This window comes from Hydractinia symbiolongicarpus, chromosome 4 (assembly GCF_029227915.1).
Source record: "Hydractinia symbiolongicarpus strain clone_291-10 chromosome 4, HSymV2.1, whole genome shotgun sequence".
NCBI classification, from domain to species: domain Eukaryota; kingdom Metazoa; phylum Cnidaria; class Hydrozoa; order Anthoathecata; family Hydractiniidae; genus Hydractinia; species Hydractinia symbiolongicarpus.
In genome coordinates, this window is record NC_079878.1 from 11,695,000 (window position 1) to 11,715,604 (window position 20,605).

A 20,605-nucleotide genomic window follows, 5' to 3' on the forward strand; every position below is an offset into this window, starting at 1 on the left:
TGTCATATTTTGTTATCCCAAGTCTATGGCAATCTTTAATCCTTTATTTGTCGCACTTTGCAAGTCCCCCTTATCACACTTTGCTGTTTTTCTAGGAGTCTTTTCCAAAATGGCTGTTTTCCAAGATCAAGTGTAAAAAACAACTAAACTATCTTATTTATAGAAGAAATTTGTGTTCCCAACAATATTTTAGCAATTTGACAAAATTTGAGTTTTGAGGATGGATTTTTTTGGTAAATTAAAAGTTTATGTAAAGTTGGTTTTAGATTTGTGCTTTACATTTTTATTCACGTTTAGCATAATAAATTCATAATAATTATTATATACACTTCTAATAAAAATTTAAGAAAGTTTAAATCCTTGTCTCTTTTGTAAAGACAAAAAGTTACTGAATGTAATACATGCCTTTAGTCAATTTTCTCCAACAGTTCGCTGCTCCAATTTTTCTAGATCAGCTCATACTTCCATTTTTCGAATGCAACCTTCACTTCCTTCATACTCGGAGATCTAATTACAGATAAAAAATGTTTAATTTTCAAAATGTCTCCATTTTTAATTACTTCAGTATTATTTAGTATTGTGAAGAAGTCATGCGGTACAACAAAAACACCAGCCTGCCAAGAATTGGACAATTCTATGTCAACTACAGATAATAATCGACTTGTAGCTGGTTTTTTTAAAAACTTAATCAAAGATAGGAACCGATATATAACATGCTTTTGATAGTCCATGGTTTTATCTTTTAATAGTCCCTTTACTCTTTCCAAAATATAATATCGGTGCTCAATACTAAAATTGCCTTCCAATTCAAATATAATGCGTTTTAAATCATTGTCATCACAAGCAGCAAGTGATCTCTCAAGATCGTCAAAAATGGTACGATCTTTATGTAGTAATTCTTTAACTTTGGAAGAATTAATTGCAGTTGTTTTCCATTCACAAAATGAAGTTGCACATATGTTGCACCAGTCGTGTTCAGCCTAAAAAGAAGATAGCACATAATGGGTTTGTAAAAGATAACAACATTAGGTTTGGAAATTAAGTAACGCGTTGGGCATTTTCATGTTTAATATGTGGCACTTTAATAGTTCGGGTAGTAAAAGCGGTCATAAAAAAAACTAATTTTAAAGTTCCGAATGCTTAAAACAATAAGTAAATACAAACCATTCGACTTCGCCTAAGTTCATCGTGCAGCAGATTCTTAATTCTATTTCTAGACGCGATGTATGCAATGTAGCAAGCTTCAACTGCTTCAACTGACTTTAACCTTGTTTCCGCCTCTACGAAAATAAAATAACCGAAAAAAAAAGTAATTTTTAATCTTCGTGCACAAAAAGAAACAAAACAAAAGCTGAAAAATTTCAATTCTCAAAATCGCATTACATGCCTATGAAAAAATCGAACTGTGGCTCCGCCGCTAATGTACTAATTGATTCAAAGAATCAAATCTTTCTTACTTGCTTTACTTATGAATTACACATCCGCAAAATTTACATGAAAATGATGTGCTGAAATTTTAGTGTTTGAACTTATTGAGGGAGCCTTTACTAATTTATTGTTTAAAAATAGGGTGATAATATTTTTATTCCTAAATTATTGTACAAGTTATGTTTAGATATTTTGTTCACCATTCATAACCTTTTGTCATTTTGTATTATATTTGCCGAGGCAATATCAAATTGGCATACAATTACGGGGTGCATACAATTACGAAATAGGATGTAAAATTAAATGGGTTAGGGAAGAAATTTGAGGGGTGAAAAAGAGAGAATGCTGATATAAAAAGAGCAGAGCTTCAGAGTGGCTTATCGGTCCTATCACATGTGTGATGTAACAAAAAACCCTCCCATCTTCACTATACAAAATAAAATTCACAATGATCTATATCTGCAGGTACTTTTAACCCCCAAATTTGTAGCCTGCTAAAACATAGATGATCCCATTCTTCATTGTTAAGCAATTAACTTTTGTTAACATAATCTCGTTTGTTTTTTTTGGTTAATTTGTTTTTTTGTAAAAATAAAGAAAATTCAAATACCTTTTCGTTCATTAATGCGTTCGATCAAATCTTCATCTTCTGTTCTGTCCAATTGATTTCCTTGAATGACTAGAGTAAAAAATAATCAAAATTAACCTAAATTTGCTCATACATTTTTGTTATCTTTCATTAACACAGTCATTTAATGTTAAATAAAAAATGAGTTTTTTTATTTGCCTTCTTTTGTGTTATTATTTTCTCTCTTATTTTTAAATGCTAAATTTATAAAGTTACGCAATTCTACGCATGAATAATGTCTAACATTAACTAAAACGCGATCACTTACAGATTAGTTAGTACTTTTAGTTTTTAATAGCTAACTTAGGAGCATTTTTTCACGTTTTGGCAGAGTTGAACTAACTAATCTTATTACTTCTATCTAGTCATGGATAATTAACTTTTATTGTTCCATCGATGCAGTTTCTTTGTTATAAGCGGAGAATTAACATTGCGTTGTTTATTTCATTAAAGAACTATTAATTATTCGCGCTTTTTTTAAGATATTAATAAACTTATGATGAGAAGACAGGTTAATTTCAAGGCGTTTTTGTAAGTGGATTATGAAACGAATTATAATAATACAACATACTCACCTAACAAAAATGGATATAATAGCGATAATGCAAAATGGATATTATATCCATATGTACGGAGATATTAGAATGGATATAATATCCATTTCTAGAGAAAATGGATATAATATTGAATTTGAAACGACGAGAACTGGCAGCGTCCCAATAATAGCACATTGAGGTTTTAGTTATGGATACGAGGCTGTTTGGAGAGAGTTTCGGAACTGCGAAACAAACCTGGCCAACGAAGACGGTTCTCTTTTTTGCGTTTGCTTCTAGATTAGAATAAGGTCAATTCAAGTGTGTTTTGTGATAATGTAGTGTTGATTTATGTATTTTTTGTTGGTTAGAAGTTTCTGCATAAGAAGCAACTAGATGTCCTGACTCTTAGTAGGTGTTGGTGTGGCAATTATTGTAAAGACAACTCCATCCCATATCTGCCCATTTTTTTTCTTTTGTACTTTTTTTAAACAGCAATATTAGCTACCTATAGCTAACTAGCTATGGGATACATTTACGGTGACTTCATTGGATAACAAGGCAGGAACATAGCTAGTAAGGGTCTAAAAATAATATAAATAAGCCCTCTTCTTCTTGGCTTAGCTAGCTAAAAAATATCACAGTCGGTGATATTCAGGGCTGATACAGGGAGTACTCAATTTTCCTTGTGTTCTTTCTTGTTCTTCTATTGCCTGTGAGGATGCACGCACATAAACACTCACAACTCATCTATCGATGCAGGATAGCTAATGATATGGCATGTAAAAACTAGCACCACACCACTTCACTAATTACACTGAAAATATTTTTTAAATTGTTGTCTTTTGTCAGATCACGAAATTATAAGCAACCTTCTTTAAACCCAACAAGAAGTAAAAACTATCAGAGGTTTATCTGTTATTATATAAATGGTTTAGGAAAAATAATAATAATCACAAAAACCTATAATTAGGGGATTGTTCTGTTCTGCCCAGATTGCGAAAACGACCTGTTTACAACCGGGACAGCCGGATTATGTACGCACGGTCCGATTATGTTTTTTTTGCACTGTTATGTCGTGGTGAATGGATTATGAACGCTGATATAAATAGCTGGGAGACAGGCTGTGATTGGCATTTTCTTCAAGCTTTTGTAAATTAAACATTCTCTGGAAGATAGAACACCCCTAAAAACTAGACATGGCGAAATAAAAAAGTGTCGACGTAATTCTTAGTATAAACTACCCTTGTAGTAAATACATTTTAATATAATATACTTTGAAGCAACTAAATTTCACGGAACCTAAATTATTCATTTTGCGGGAATTAATTTTGGTGAAAAGTTATTAAACTTGCGAATCCCAAAATTTAGTATTTGCCACGAATGATATAAAAGCAGTCAGCCCCAATTATATTTGTGTTATTTAAGTCCTATAATTGTCGAATAATATTTGACTGTCATACATAAGTCGGCCTGCCCCGATTATGTTCGTTCTATAATAAGTGAGAAATAATATTACACTGTCGTATATAAACTGCCCTGATTATGTTCCTTTTATAAGTGCCAAATAATATTTTTTGAGTAATAAGCCGGCCTGTCCCGATTATGTTGCCCTGATTATGTATTTTCTGCCCTGTTCTTAACCGGGGCAAGCTGCCGTACTTAATCAGGCCAATGTTCATTATCCGGGCAGAACAGTTCCACTGTGGCCATTAGAACAAAAAAAAAATAAAGAAAAGAAAAATCTTATAGACTGCCTCAGCTTAATCACATAATTTTGCTAGTAGCCTAGTACAGTTAAAAAATGTATTTTGTGATAGTCCCTTGCTTTTCTTTCTTGCAGGGGCTTTTGCGTCTTGATCCGTATTAGAAAAACGTGGTAAATTATCTTTCTGACTAAACTTTCTTTATAGTAGGTAAAAACTAAAATCGAGATGGGACCAAAGAAAAAAGCTGGTGGTCAGAAGCTGAGTGACTATTTGTCTGTACCTAGTCGTCACTTATTGTTAAAAATGCAAGAAGAGGAAGGCAGGGTTTTTAAAGATCCCAATATTCTCAAAGCAATCTACCAAGCAAAATTAGAAAGATCAATGGATAGCCGCACGTCTTCAACGTCAAATTCTGCCAGTTCTGATTCTTTTATTAGTAGTAATAGTACACCATGCTTTGCAAGTTCAAAATTAGGGTAAGAACATAAATTAGCATGTAAATTGTATGAAATATATTATTTTTGATTGAATTAATATATCTTCTATTAAACATTGTGCCTACAACTTTATCGGAGTACGAGTATAGTCCGGTTATAATAGCCTTTTTAGATTTATGTCATTTTATTTAAGTAAACAATCCTTATTAACATCAAGTATGGTCGCACTTCTAAATGAAAAGAAGAAGAAAAGTGTGTCATTAAAGAAAAAGATAGTTCCCTTTGTGATGTCAAGGAGTGGAACTTACAAATCTAAGAGACCAGTGAAGTTAGTAAATGAAAGGGATAAAAAAATTGAATTGACTGGTAAGTTGAAATTTGTGAGAAGTATTGAAAGATGTATTTATTTCTGCAATATGTTTAACCTGAAATTTACAATAAACTTTAGCTCCACAATTACAAATGGATGTCTGCGAAACACCCAGTATGCCTGAATATGTTATGGAAAACAGCGAAGAAGGTTGGGGTGTATTCATATATAAATGTGAATTCATTGAAGCTTTGGTGTCATTTCGAGTTTTAGTTTATATATGTTTTACTTTAGCTTTAAACAGACAACTGCAATTATCAGAGAAATTTTTGGGCGAAATTTCAACAAACCGGAAAGCTCCTATAACCTGGGCTGAAAGAGCAAGTAGATTTCAAACATCTTTCATAGCAGAACGTGAGCAGTTGCACAAAGCATTTATGCTATCACAAAATCCAGGGCATAGTTCATGCACTAACTGTCATGAAGCTGAGTGTTCTGTGATCTGTATGGATTGTAAGCAGTACAAACACCTTTGTATTGTCTGTGATGAGATGCTACATTCACATCAACCATTTCATGATCGCATTGGTTATGTTAATGGAGAAATGGTTGAGTTAAAACCAATACAGTCAATTGATTTCAATGGAAATTTAATCGAATTTGGTAAAGTGTATATATAGATATTATGTGCATCATTGTTGGAATAAAGCACCACTTCTGTGCATGCTAATATCTATACTTGCTATGACTGTACAAAATTAATGTTTTGATATTCAGAAAAGCATGTACCACTGGCAGTAAAGAGTTGTCCACAGTGTGGTTCTTCTATTTTCCATAAAAGAACTGACAACAGTCGTATTATATCTGTTATTTCATTTAAAGGTAACAATTGTTTTCTGATATTTTGTTAACATTGCATTTATTTGATAAACACATTTTTTGCAGAAACAATGTTAAAGTACATGTATATTAATTAGTGTAAATATCAATGTTTAGATGACGTTACGATTTGTTTGGTTTTTCCTGCATTTGTGTCCAATGCTCAGCTACCTTCGATCCATTGACAATAGAAAGCATTGTTGAAAGCAATTATTGGCCAATGACTGTAAAACGCATTAACACAATCATTGATATTGCTTTGTTGGAATTTTTAACCAAACTTCAACAAAGGATGCCAGGTTCATCAGAGCATAGTTTATTATCAACACTCAAAATGTTATCTACAGATAATGGTCGGGTGAGTTTAAGAGTCTTGAAATGAAACATATAAATTGTATGCAAAAAACTTTTGATTTAATTTTAAATTTCAGTCCTCAAGCATAAACAACACTGCATTCTGTACATCTTGGAGAGAATACAAATTTTGCATGCATAAGATGGACATGCTGCAGCAGAAAAATTGGATGGAATGTCCTTCGTGTCATAATGATCAACATTCTTGTCATGTAGATGGAAACAACAAATTGTATCGCTACAAATCTGCTGGTAATAAAAGGTTGGTATTGTTATATTCATTTTTCCAAGTAAATTTTTATCAATTTGAATTCATTTACCTCAAGAAGTGTGTTGGAGTAGTTTAGATTTGCGTACAATATTTCAGCTCTGGGCCATCGTTCTATCAAGATTTATTTATTTGTGATTCGGAATGTGTGGAAAAAACGGTAGACAATGTATATTCAAAGAAGTCCGGTGTTATGTAAAGGTGTGTGCTTAAATGAAAACATTTTTTCTTTTTTTTCATTTTCTTGGAACTCTTTAATGTAGTTTTGAAATTTGTGGAAATTTTTCAAGATTTTTTTTTAATTAAAACACTAAATTTAAAATTTAGACTAAGAATGACTGTGGTAACACTGTCTGGAGGGCTGCTAAGAACACTGCAAAGCATAATAACAAATTAGATGTTACTGGACTGAGTTATTGTGCATGCAGACACTGTGTTGCTCAAAAGGGACTGAATATGACTCAGGGAGAAATATTTGCATACTCATATCACCTACAATCTTCCTTTATGACTTTAAATAAAGTAAAGTATTTTTGGTGTGATGTTGCTTGCAAATATTATCCATGGTTAGCAGATGTTGATGTGAACCTCAGCCGATCTATGACTCCAGCATTATCAGTTATGCATGCAAAGGCACATTCATCATCGTGTCAGGTACATTTAAATTTCTCAGGTTATGTTTATGAAAAATTTGTATCACAACGAGATATGTTTTTTATTTTATTTTTTGTTTTATGTTCTTAAATTTATCCTAGTACAATAAAAATAACACATATTTATTGTTGTGTAATAACATTTTTATTATCAATTAATAGATACTCTGGGACGGTCGTATGACGAGTGGCACAGGTTTGACAACTGGTGAGGAGGTGGAGCAGGTCAACAGTTATTTGTCTCGTTTAGGAAATTCAACAAAGCATCAGTTGCGTGAAGGTATGTTAATCTAGAATAAAAACAATTAACTGGAAACATTTACTATTATGAATATGGTAATGACCAGGAAGATTTCTTGTTTCATTCATTGTAATGCTTGCCCTACCTTCGAGAGTCTCTCACCATAGTTCGAAATGATACAATTACCTGCATGGTATTGTCTTGGAATCGTCAGAAAGTCATCAAATTATCATCCACCTTAAAAAAGAAATTCTTTAAGGTAGGATTTAAAGGCCCTTGCAATGTTATACTGTTGTCATTACCCTTATATAATAATGTTATAAAGAATAAATGCTAGCACAACATCCAGCATGTAAAAACTGGTAAATAAGGCAAATAAAGATGGAAAAATAATTGAACAGTTATTAATGGCTATTAAATTAATCCAGTTTTCTTTATTGTGTTAGACAAAAAAGTTGTTGGCTTTATCGAAAACACAGCTGGAAGATAAAATGATGGGAAAGGGGTGTGCGTTTCAGGAACAGATTATATTAAAATGGAAAGAAGAACTTATTTTTTGGGCTAAAGGTTATATTGATATTTTTATTGCTTTCAAAATTACTTTTTCACGTGTTAATGTGTTTTTATACTAGGCTATACATAAAGATTTTATTGATTGTCTCTCTTTTCAATTCATAGTGTTTTTATCAATTTACTATATATTCAAATATTGCAGAATCCCAGAATGACAACAGGAAAATCTTCACTGAAATGGAAGAGTTGGTCGTGTTATCTTGTTATCTAGGGACAAGTGATATTTTATCTAAGGAACTAACAGAATTGTTAATTGGCACACCTTATCTGCGAAACACAAATCAACAAAATTTCGAAAGAGCAACGTTTCTCAGATCTAAAGTATCATCTGAACCTACCTTGGACGATGTTGTTCCTATAAAAAGGAAGTTTCTGCAGATCTTCCAAGATGAAACCGAAAAAGCATATTCTGGCATAGCCCAAAGTAACATGCAGATGTCAAAGTTAGCAGGTCCTTATTTTCTTCTTTATATGTATGGATGATAAATATCTATTAAACTCCGAGTTTTATATTTGTGGTCAAAAATTTTGGAACAATAAAGTTTTATAATACGTGTGGAACTTTACTTTCATAGACTCCTGTAAAATGAGAAAAAGAATTCGACTTAAAACGTCTGAAGAGAAAAAAAAACTTAGCGAATTTATCAGGAAATATAATCAAGTTGCTGATGAAGTGGGTGTGGCTACAATTAATGTAGATGTTGGAAGAGACAACTTTGACTTTCCGTGGCTAGAAGAGGAAGGTCATGAAGGTACTGCAAATAAAATGTTACTTTGTGTTTGCCTTTGTACTCTCTGTGACACATTAAATCATTGAATGTATGGTGTGTGCATTTTTTATTATGTTTATTGCCTCATATTATTTTGTTTTTATGTTTCAGGATTATCGATGAACTTTAAACGTTCTGTTGTCATTCTTTTTGAACTGATAAAACGATGCGAAGAAGAAATCGAAATTTTGCAAAGAGAAATGACAAACTATCTGTCGTATTACAAAAACGTGATTGTTAAACTTGAAGAATCTACGAAAGTGATTCAACAGACTCCAAATGTTAGTCATTTACCTGCACAGCATAACTGATCAAACATTTAATTTAAGAGATTACACTCTCTTTTTTGTGTAAATTAGTAAGCCGTGAAATTTTACGTTTTAGGTGATATCCCAATCGAAAATTCTCTTCATAAAAAAAGGTGTACGATTTGCAAAAAAACAATTATTGAATGGTTACCAACATTTTTTGGACATAATGAAGACGAATACCGACAGTACCTATAGTGTAGAAGAATTGACTGATGAAGATGATTCCGACAATGACCTTGATAGTGATGATGATATTAGTGATGATTCGATTTCAGAAAACGAATACGAGTAATTAGTTGTAAATAAATAACTTATTTGTTTTTGGATTGCCGTTTTTACACCTTTTAGCAATTTCCTAATATTTGCATTCTTCGAATTCTACCATGGGGTTCTTTTGCTACGTAAAACATGACTTCTTAATTTCGCATGAGTTTTTAACTCCAAGGAGATTTTAGTATCTTTCTGTGTTTATATATAATTGTATTTTTAACAAAAAGAGTAAAGTATGTAAACAGTATATTATTCAAACATTCACGAAGAATTGGATTTATAATTTGACGTACGTGTACGAGTTCAACTCGACCTTCCATTTTCGGAGTATTTGTGTCTAAATCCAAATATTCTAACAAGACGTGGATACTAGCGAAGAATTGAATTTCTGATTTGACGTACGTGTACGAGTTCAACTCGACCTTCCATTTTCGGGGTATTTGTGTCTCTATCAAAAAATTCAAACAAGACGTGGATACCATCGAAGAATTGGATTTATAATTTGACGTACGTGTACGAGTTCAACTCGACCTTCCATTTTCGGAGTATTTGTGTCTGAATCCAAAAATTAACCCACGACGTGGATACTAGCGAAGAATTGAATTTCTGATTTGACGTACGTGTATGAGTTCAACTCGACCTTCAATTTTTGGGGTATTTGTGTCTCTATGAAAAAATTCAAACAAGACGTGGATACAAGCGAAGAATTGAATTTCTGATTTGACGTCCGTGTACGAGTTCAACTCGACTTTCCATTTTTGGAGTATTTGTGTCTGAATCCAAAAATTAACCCACGACGTGGATACAAGCGAAGAATTGAATTTCTGATTTGACGTACGTGTACGAGTTCAACTCGACCTTCAATTTTTGGGGTATTTGTGTCTCTATCAAAAAATTCAAACAAAACGTGGATACTAGCGAAGAATTGGATTGATGATTTGACGTAAGTGTACGAGTTCAACTCGTCCTCCCATTTTCGGAGTATTTGTGTCTGAATCCAAATATTCTAACAAGACGTGGATACAAGCGAAGAATTGAATTTCTGATTTGACGTAAGTGTACGAGTTCAACTCGTCCTCCCATTTTCGGAGTATTTGTGTCTAAACCCAAATATTCTAACAAGACGTGGATACTAGCGAAGAATTGGATTTATGATTTGACGTACGTGTACGAGTTCAACTCGTCCTCCCATTTTCGGAGTATTTGTGTCTGAATCCAAATATTCTAACAAGACGTGGATACTAGCGAAGAATTGAATTTCTGATTTGATGTCCCTTGATGTACGAGTTCAACTCGACCTTCCATTTTTGGGGTATTTGTATCTCTATCAAAAAATTCAAACAAGACGTGGATACTAGCGAAGAATTGGATTTATGATTTGACGTACGCTGGATCTTGCCGAACCATCTTAACCGTACGAGTACTGGGCATTCCATTTTCGGAGAATTTATTTTCTATCAGTGAAATTTAAGTTCACCGGAAATTTTATAACTTTTCCTTATGTGTGAAGTTTGAATCTGTGAAACAAACTCCATCCCCCAGCAGAGGAGCCAACAGCGAAACTTTGGTCCCAGGTAGTTCCCCCACCCCGCGCCTGAGAAACGCTAGATAGCCAATCAACTTCAAGGTATTGTTTTGAATAAGCTCTATGAAGAAAACAGTTCCACTCTCTCTTTTTGATTCCACGTGAAGAAACTTGATTGCTGTGAATCTGTACCATCTTTTTAGCAGAGGTAGGGATTTTTGGGCAGAAATGTTTTTTAAGCGTTGTATGATAGTATTTTTACTTTCTTTTACTTCATTCTTAATTTTCTTGTGTGAGCTGCTAGTTTTTCTGAAGCCATACTTGATTTGTTTTCTCATTAGTGTTTTGTTTTATAGAAAAAAAATGTCAACATCTTTAACGTCAGTATTGTCAATGACAACGTCAACAATATCAGCTATGTTAGCGACAGAACCTACGTCAACGACATCAGCTTCGTCAGCGACATCAGCTTCGTCAATAAAGTCAATTGCGTCAGCAAAGTCAGCTTCGTCTGCAAAATATGCAGTTAGTGATGGCAAAACAGATTCCAAAAAGCCATTTGGAAGCAAGGTAGGTTACTTAATATGATTCCACAAGGAGAACAAGAAATTTTTGTTGACTTGCCCTATTTCTCATATAAACATGCATTTTAATTTTTAGATTTGCCCCAATTGTTCTACCTTGAATGCATCTGCTTGTGGTCACTGCCGACAATGTGGTGAAAAATTTGAAAAGAAAAGTAGGAAGCGTGCATTAAACATTCCTAAAAACACGACCCGGAACGACCAAATCCAATTGTTAGAAAAAAGGGTAAGTAATGTTATTTCTTCATTCCTAAGCATGGTATAAATAAAAAACTATGGACAACTATGGTTGTAGAAATATTTTGATTTTTCGTAATAAACAACTGTTATTGTGTGTGTTTATATTCCCAGGCCCCTCTCTAAAAATGTTTTAACCATTTGACTTAAATCTGCAGTGAACAATATTCTTTTAGGCAAATATTTTGAACATGCAGCACAACATGCACGTATTAGTTTTGTATGGAAAGATGAATCCCTCTGGCAGGATGACATTGACATCTTTTAGCACAGAAGGATTTGCAACAGACATAAAAGAGAGTTACTCTGGTCAGTTGATCCAAAGCGTGTTTGCGGAAAGTTTAAAAGGTATAGTAAATTTTTCATTGTGTGTAACAGTGCACATCATTTTTACAAATTTTGAATCCCAAACATATTATTTTCAGATGAGTTTAAAAAAAATGTTACAGAAGAAAATGAACAGAACGCTGTAGGTAATAAGGGTAAGACAATTTTAATGACAATCATCTTGTTTTGATATTTCTATATTCTTCCCCTTCCTTTCATTTTTTTAATTCAGCTTGTTCAAAGTGGGTTAGGAAAGTGACCAACAGAATTGTCTTTTTGACGTTGTGAACATTTTATTTCAGTAACCAATAATCTTGAAGTAACTTCTCCAGAATTACAAAACGAGGAACTGCCAGGCACTAGCGAAGGTAATAAAAAAAAATTTTAATGTAAAAGTTCATTCGCTTAGGTTTTTTGTATATATATATATATTGTTAAATCTAGTTTAAACATTTAAATTGCTCAAATTCAATTTTTTTTAGCTACAAATGCACATACCTCTGTGGAACTTGATATGAACGTACATGCAGATAGTAATTGTCAAAGTAAGTTGGGTTACTTGCATGAAAATTAATTTTTGCATTTTTTTAGTTTTATTTCTCGATACCCACATAAATTTGGACTAAAGAGTTGCGTATAAATTTTTATTGAAATTGTAAATTGCAACTTATTGCTCTTATGTCTGCATTATTTCTATTCAGTTTTAAACAGCTCCTCTACTGCTGAAGACAAGGTAGATTTTAGAACTGATGTTGCATTGGAGTGTAAGTATTTAACTGATATATTTTCAAAATATGACATGCAAATTCTCCCACTAAATAAAATGTAAAGCAACATCCAGAAAGTCACAATATCAATTTATATTTGATTAGTTTTATGACAGACAGTCAATATTTAAGTAATAGTTGGTGGCCAGTGAAAAAATCCATAGTTCACAAGTTCTTTATACATCATTGCGTGTATCTCATTATTTAAGGTACCATTTTGACAGACAGATGTATACAGGTATTATAATATATATATATAATATATATTATTTGTTTTCAGCAGTGGATGCTATTGATCAAAATGAAGACAATTCTACAGGATTGACAGTAATAGATGTCAGGGAAGGTATATAATTTTAAATTTAAATTGTGTCTTAATACGATAAAATGCTTAGAACTCAGCATATCCAATTGTGTGTTTTAGCACCTACGAAAAATGACTTAAAGAAAAATGACATTTTGGCTGTTTATGCCCCAGAGGAAGATGATGAAAAGTTTTGGCTGATGCGTATAAATAAATTAACCAAGACTTTTATTCATGGGAATTGGTTTAACCAAACTGGAACGAATAATGAGTATGGATTGGGTGACAACTGTAGAATAATCTATAAAAATGTAATCCGCAGGGGTAAACCACTGGGGCATTTTTTTTTGGTAGATATGGCATGCGAGCATGGTGTATATAGGTTAAGTTCTGCACTAAGTTATATGATCACTAATGCTGTTGATAACATATAAAATTCTATTGTAGTCTTTAAAGTTTAATGAACTCTCAAAGGTTTTACCTTTTTGTTTCTTCAGATTTTGCAGTCTAATAATTTGTCATCCTATCAGGTAGCCCATGGAAATTAGCTTGTCACTAGTTACAGCCACCATCTAAGGTTCAGACAATAGACATTATACTATAAATTGCGATTTGCTCTTAACATTAATCATCATTGCAATTTCGTTTTGTTATCCGTTGTATCTTGAGAACTTCCAGTCCAGGTTTTTTTATATTTTTGCACAAAAAGTTTTTGTATATAGATTTATTTTTATTTTGTATGTATTTTGTACGTGTTTATTTTCATTTTTGATAGCAATACGTTTGGCATGGAAGTTCACAATGTGTGTATTTTCTTTGTTTCCCAGAGTTTGTCCAAAAGAATTCAAGTTTTTTTTCATTTTGGCTCCAAATATTGCACTAAAACGCTATTGTTATCGGCTCTTATTCCATCCAAAACTTGGAAGAGTGAGGTAGAGAAAAATGTTTTTATAATTTTAAAAATATAAAAGTTTATCATTGCTGAATAATAGAGGAATACGGCTTAGTATACGAAAGAATATCTCCAAGGCTGAAACTAGATTTCCCGCTGGCAAAACTTACCGTAGTTCGCCTGACCAAACTTTTTCTCTATACTCACATTTTGAGTTTTGTTGAGTTTTGAATAATATAGGAGCGGGGAAGGTAAAGAAAATTTCTTTAATTGAGACCGACGGAATGCGACTAAATTTATGCATTGTTGATTAAAAAATGCTCCCCCGACTAACCTTAAGCCCGTTTTTTGTATCTATAGCGTATATACTACCTACGCTCTCCGTCGCATTGAGAATGGCGAGTTAAGCGGCGGGTCAACACGAGAAGCGACGTGGGAAATTTAAGATAACCCCGCCCTAATATTAATCCTGAACTCCGGCATAACTTTCAAGGTTCAGCCCCACTGCGGTATAATTCTTATTCTTTTTTTAAGTGACTCATAAAATAAAAACATCGCGCCACAAGTAAAAGAGCGCATTACATGAGCAAGCAAAAATTCGAAATCAAGCTGGGCTATGCTTATCCAAACAATACAAGCAGACTTAGAATAATGCTTACGTTATGCTTATTGCAGAAACAAATTATAAACTTAAACGCTCCCTCGTATAAGATGAAAATGGTCTTGTTTTTAGTGTTTACAAAACAACCACAAAACGTAAAACGAGGTGCAGGCAATATAGTAATTCAGTCTAAGACTTTTAATATATTAATTGGGATAAGAGCACTTTAGGAACTTTAAGTTTAATACATTTGAAAACAAGAAATTTTAGGAAAGATTAACTTTTGACATAACATACCACAACAAATAGTAAACAACAAATAGCATTGTTACAAAGAATATATTTATATATACAATCTTCATATTAAAATATTTACAATTGAATTTGGTGTGTCACTAAAACATAATTTTCCTACAGCACCTAATTCTAATACAGCTCCTGTAAATTTCTTTGGCTTTAGTTTATTGCACTATTAAAAAGTCCAAAGCAATTTTCAAATTGAAAAAAATTGAAACAGTCTGTCAAATAAAATTTTAAAATAAAATAAGATTCAACCTTAAAATTACAAAAATTTTGGAAAGCTTACCTGGAACCAAACTGCGTAAATCAGGGCTATCAATAAGGGGAGAGCAAAGGCTCACTCAATTCTGAGAAATGAGAAACTAGTTTTGCCATTAATTCCCCCCCCCCAAAAAAAAATTCTGGCTGAGCAATATGAATTTATCTCACATGGAAATCAATGTTCTCTTTCTTATTATTTTCAGTAAAAAAGAACCAAAATAAATAAAAAAGACTGTGATAAAATATGCGTTTATAATCTTATTCTATTTATTCAGATTGCTCGACCAGTTTAAATTATTGTAACCTTGGGAAACGATGTATTTTTCTGGTGTTATTTTCTTATTGATAAGCCTGATAAATATATTTACGGCAGCACTAAAATATTTTGTATGTCCCGGACTATTGTGAAAACAATTACTTAATTTTGTAAACATACAGACATACACACCCTTTTTATTTTCCCACTTTGCAAAACAAACATATGTTTTGCGCAAAAAGAGTAAAAACCACAGAAATAATAACTGAAAAAAAATGAACTTGAAATGGAGCCTAGCTAAGTACAGTTAGCGCTCACAATAAAAACAGAGAATAAAATATGACAGACTCACTTTTGTAATTAGAAATAATACCAACCAAACATATTTTGAGGGTGGTCAAAACAAAAAACATAAGGGGCCATAACAAACGAGGTTTGTTACGCCTAGGAGATTTCGTCTATTAACATCCCCACACACCCAGCCACTCCCTTAATGGATACTTTTATTCCTAACCCCAGAATCCACCCAAAAATTAACTATATACACATTGAACTTCTGATCGACAGAACAAACCCTTGTAACAAGCTTGCAGAGAGCGGAATTTGATACTGGAAAATGAACCTGTCATGGATGACATTTGCCATTGTTCAAATAACCAAGAAACTTTATCCCATACCTTCTGCCTTTGTGGTTTAACTGCACAGCAAAAACACAAAGAAAAAAAGCCATGACCATGACTCATGCTTAAACAGATTTTCACCATGAAATAAATATCTTTAGCAAATTTATCTCAACCCTGACCACTACACCTTTTGCTGAAAAAACCCGCTAAGCGTCACAAACCTATTTTGTTGCCTGCCCCTAGCTAGCTATATAGGCAGATTTCTTTGTTTACATTTTCAGTGGTCCTCTAACATATGTGTGCTCTATGATGCTTTTGTAAGAAAAATCTGCTAGAAATTTTTTATTTTAGCAAGATCTAGCTAGCATATTATTGCATGCCACACGAGGAGATGTCAGTTGCTGAAACTAAACAAAGAAAACTGTCTGTGTTTAGCTAGAAATTAGACTATAAGTAACACAAAAATCGACATATAGTTATATAAGATTGTGCTATAAAGCATCGTCTGGTATTCTTCTCTGAAGAGTTATCAAACACCTATCAGTGATATCCGTTATTAGCTTATAGCTGGCTAGCTAGCTAACAACATACCACCATCACAACTTTTGCAACCCAGACAGCCATTCCTTTTTTCACTTTCTTCTTCTCTCTGACCTTTTAAATTTAAGCAGACTGGCTATAGCTAAACTAGATCTTTGTGGATAATTTCACAATACTTCTTTTTACGGTCCTTAAGTCGCCAACTGCGAAGGAAGGGCAGTATAGGATTCGTTCAAATCAGGAAGTTGTGGCTTCCACAGCTCAGTACACCATCTTTCTTTTTTGCAATAAACGGATTGATTAGTTGACGAAAACATAACAAAGCTGATATCAGCTATTATATCCATTTTCGCTAGAAATGGATATTATATTCATTTCATGAACCCGTGCATATGGATATAATATCCATTTTGCATTATCGCTATTATATCCATTTTTCTTAGGTGACTATGTTGAATAATAACTATACAAATTCGAATTTACTTTTTCGTGAATTTTCTTTGATCTTACAATAGGTTTTTTTTTTATAAGATCACTGAAGCTGGGTGTACTTATTTTTTGTTGAAATTGTTTTTATTATGTTCTTAAACAATCTGCAAAAGCGTATGAAAGTGTCATATTTAAATTTCTGAAAACTATTTACAGCTTTTCGTTCTTAACCCAGATCTGGCTGTAAAATGCGATCATTATTGTTACATATATGTCTTTTACGAGAAAGCGACATGACCCTACTTTGTCTTCTTTTCATAAATTTTGCTAAGCTTAAAAGTGGATTGAGACTTCGAATAGTGTTAATATGTTCTCAGCCTAGTGCTACATCATGATGTCCTACATATTACATCACCGTAACTCAATTCATTGTGACTGTCAGCTTTCAAAGGGGTATATATAAACAGCTGGGTGGTGATTATAGGTGCGATTATATCGGTTTGCAGACAGACAATGAGTACTATGATGTAGATTGCCTAAATTTGTCAGCATAACTTCGATTAACTAGCATTCTATCAGCAGACCAAATTTAACCATAAACACACAAAAATACGGTCTTACATGAGTCAAAATTCTCAGCCTTGGTTATTCCCTTTTGTTTTTGTTTTTTCATAAAGATATCTGCAAAGTCTTTCTAAAAAAATATATATCACATAGAAGCGTTATATAAAAATCTCACAGTGTAGTGAAGATATTATTAGTTATGAAAAAATAAAAATAAAAGATAACAACTCCAGTCAAAATAAAACCTAAAAAGGTTTTTAAATCTTTGTCCACCAATTAATCTTCAAGATATGAAAGTGTTACAGCACAAACCTGTATTTCCCTCTTTACTTTCTCTTTTATTTCTACCAAATCATCCTCAATCAGCTGTAGAGCTGTTTTATCATCACTCACGACTGTAAAACCAACAACAAATTCCTGAGTGCTGTCTTCGAATGATACGTTAACTGTACAAAAGTGCAAATCATGATTTTCAAGTATCTTTAATACAGACGGCATGGATATCACCTTTCTAAACCCATCTTTAATCAGATCTCTTAATCCATTGGTCAATGTTATCTTGTGATTGTATATCTTATAGTATATATGAATTGAAGCAAATTTGCACCCCCGGCAATCAACAGAAACTGTAATATTCGCGTTTTCCAATATTTTGTTTAGCTCATCTTCACATACTTTCTGTAGTTCAGATCGCAAATTTTGTGATTCCACAGAATCCATTTCTGTATAGCAGTCTGGAACAATATTTTCCCTTGATTCTATGTGTAGCGTCGCTTTTATATAATTACTTTTTTCAATATATACGTCCATTTCCTTCAGTTTAATTTGAAATGGTACTATCCGACCACTGGCAGTTAATTTGTTGGTCAACAACTTTCTAACCTTTCTCATGAAATTCTCTCGGAATGATTTATAACATTCTGAGTCATACATTTCAAATCTTTCTAGGAGTACAGAAATTTCATTTTGGCCTAACTTTAGCAAGGAATAATTGACATTGACAGGACATGAATATCGCAGGTACGGTACTTCTAGATTAACTAACCCAGCGAAATTATTCCAATAAAAGTCTTTCGTTGTAAGACGCACTAACTCAATTTTGAGTTTTTTAATGTCATAATTTTTTTGATTTATTTCACCTTTTGTTAGTAAAAAGGTTAATAACTTCTCAATAGCATCTGTACCATCTTTAGTATTTCGATGAAAATCCAAAGCAACTTGCTCAGACGGATTAGTTTCAATTTTTTGACATACTTCTGGTACTAAATGTGAGTAACCATCTTTCAACGCTTTAATCATCAGCACGTGCTTTTTATTCGCCTTATATGTACAGCAGTGGAAACACAAAAAGCATTTCAGGCAAATACCACAACATACTTTTAAGCTCGTACAGGGAATTTTAACTGAATGTATAATTCTGTCACGTTTTAATGGCACATAAGGCTTGGAATTAGAAGCGAATATAGGAATATTACTTAGAAAATCACAAAGCAATGTTATATCAAAATAGTTGCATTTAATTTTTGGCTTGATGTCAGTCAAATCCCCTGATGATGTAATTAGGTGTTTGTTGTTGTTAAAGTCTAAGCTTTTGATTTCTTTCCGAAGATTATAATGAGCTTGAAAGTTTTTTAAAACTTTAGGAAATACTTCACAGGGGTCAGTAAGGCTTTCCTCTTTAGCAATATCCACATTCTTCAACATCCATCTTAACAAGGACAGGAGCACGTATTTGCCAATACAACAAAAACATTTGACCTTACACTGTAGCTCGTGTAATTGCTCGTTTGTTTCAACAGCATTCATTTTATATTTGCACTACAAGAAATAAACAACATCTGTTTTAGAATACATAATTAAGAAGCTTATCAGAAACTCGTTGTATTAATGTAGAGACAAAACATCAACTCAAGAGGAATTACAACTCAGACTTTGTTGTTTTAAATATAAAAAAATTTATGGTATAGTTGGGTTTCGATTGCCAGAAGTTAAACATTGACTTTGAAGCCTAATTCATAAAGAAATTGAGCTTAAAAGCTACACAATTCAAACTTCAATAGCAATACACTTATATAAAAATAAACACGTCAATAGTTACACTATCGTAAACTTAATAAAAAGTTATGCAAAAAGTAAGTTCTAAGGTTTTGTTACAGATCGAAATGAAGATCAAAATTACAAACAATGGTAAAGTCACCTTTTTTTTAAAAGTATGAAATCTCAAATACCATTTTCCAACACGTCAAAACCATTGCAAATGGGTCATGATTTCATAATTTTGTTATTAAGAGTCTTCCTAATAAAAAAAATAAGCCAGATTTGAAATATCTCTGCACTGAAAGTAATTTGATCGGGATTTCTCACATTTTTCAAGTAGTACAAAAATCAGTTATACACACCATTCAGAAAAACGTAATACTTGTGCAATAAAAAAGTCCTTTATTCTTTTTTTTCACTTAAGAGGTTACAATAAAATTTAATGATAAAAAATGCTGAAAACAAAAACAATATTTTTTGTGTAGAATATAAATAGTGTCTTAAATTTTTACAAAAGAAGACGTAAGCACTCCAACCTTCGAACATTGTTTTTAATTTTATTCTTAACTCTGGTACATAAAGCGTTTAAAAACAGAAGCTAGTTTTCAGTGATAGGTAAATCTTTTTTTACTGTTATTATAACAAAAAATGTTCCAAACAGAAAAAAAATACAAATGTATTTACCAAATACAAGGTGAATAAAAAACAAAATTTAAAGTAAAACTTTTTAGAATATATCCATCATCAGTGCTTTCAATGGGTAAAAGTAAAAAAACATTTATCTGCATATACACAGTTAAAAACAGTGTTAACTTCAGAGCGATAGGTTTTCGGTGCATGGAGAATATTAACCGCAGCACCTAAAAACTACCGTTCCAGATAGAACTTTAAAGTCTCATTCATAGCGTTACGAAACACCACATTGAATATTCAAATGCAGTCAAAACAATTGAGGCTTTTTAGAAATGGCTGACGTGATGCAATTAACACTAAT

General features: G+C 32.6%; 3 protein-coding genes across 3 annotated transcripts; 2 read left to right on the plus strand and 1 right to left on the minus strand.

The window, feature by feature from the left end:
* Positions 1–256: 256 nt before the first annotated feature.
* Positions 257–20,167, minus strand: LOC130641280 (uncharacterized). The gene is made up of 6 exons (XM_057448017.1): positions 19,772–20,167; positions 17,887–19,392; positions 17,632–17,704; positions 2,039–2,107; positions 1,165–1,280; positions 257–980 (listed from the first exon to the last, which is right to left on the minus strand). Exons 2-6 carry the CDS (start codon positions 19,378–19,380, stop codon positions 447–449), a joined length of 2,286 nt encoding a protein of 761 aa, XP_057304000.1. The 5' UTR covers positions 19,381–19,392; positions 19,772–20,167; the 3' UTR covers positions 257–446.
* Positions 4,316–5,986, plus strand: LOC130641282 (uncharacterized). The gene is made up of 5 exons (XM_057448021.1): positions 4,316–4,774; positions 4,929–5,101; positions 5,184–5,255; positions 5,340–5,708; positions 5,823–5,986. The coding sequence occupies exons 1-5, from the start codon at positions 4,524–4,526 to the stop codon at positions 5,954–5,956; spliced, it is 999 nt and encodes a 332-aa protein (XP_057304004.1). The 5' UTR covers positions 4,316–4,523; the 3' UTR covers positions 5,957–5,986.
* On the plus strand, positions 7,915–9,386 carry LOC130641283 (uncharacterized). Its single transcript, XM_057448022.1, has 5 exons — positions 7,915–8,007; positions 8,156–8,464; positions 8,589–8,765; positions 8,895–9,064; positions 9,168–9,386. The coding sequence occupies exons 1-5, from the start codon at positions 7,932–7,934 to the stop codon at positions 9,384–9,386; spliced, it is 951 nt and encodes a 316-aa protein (XP_057304005.1). The 5' UTR covers positions 7,915–7,931.
* Positions 20,168–20,605: the final 438 nt, after the last annotated feature.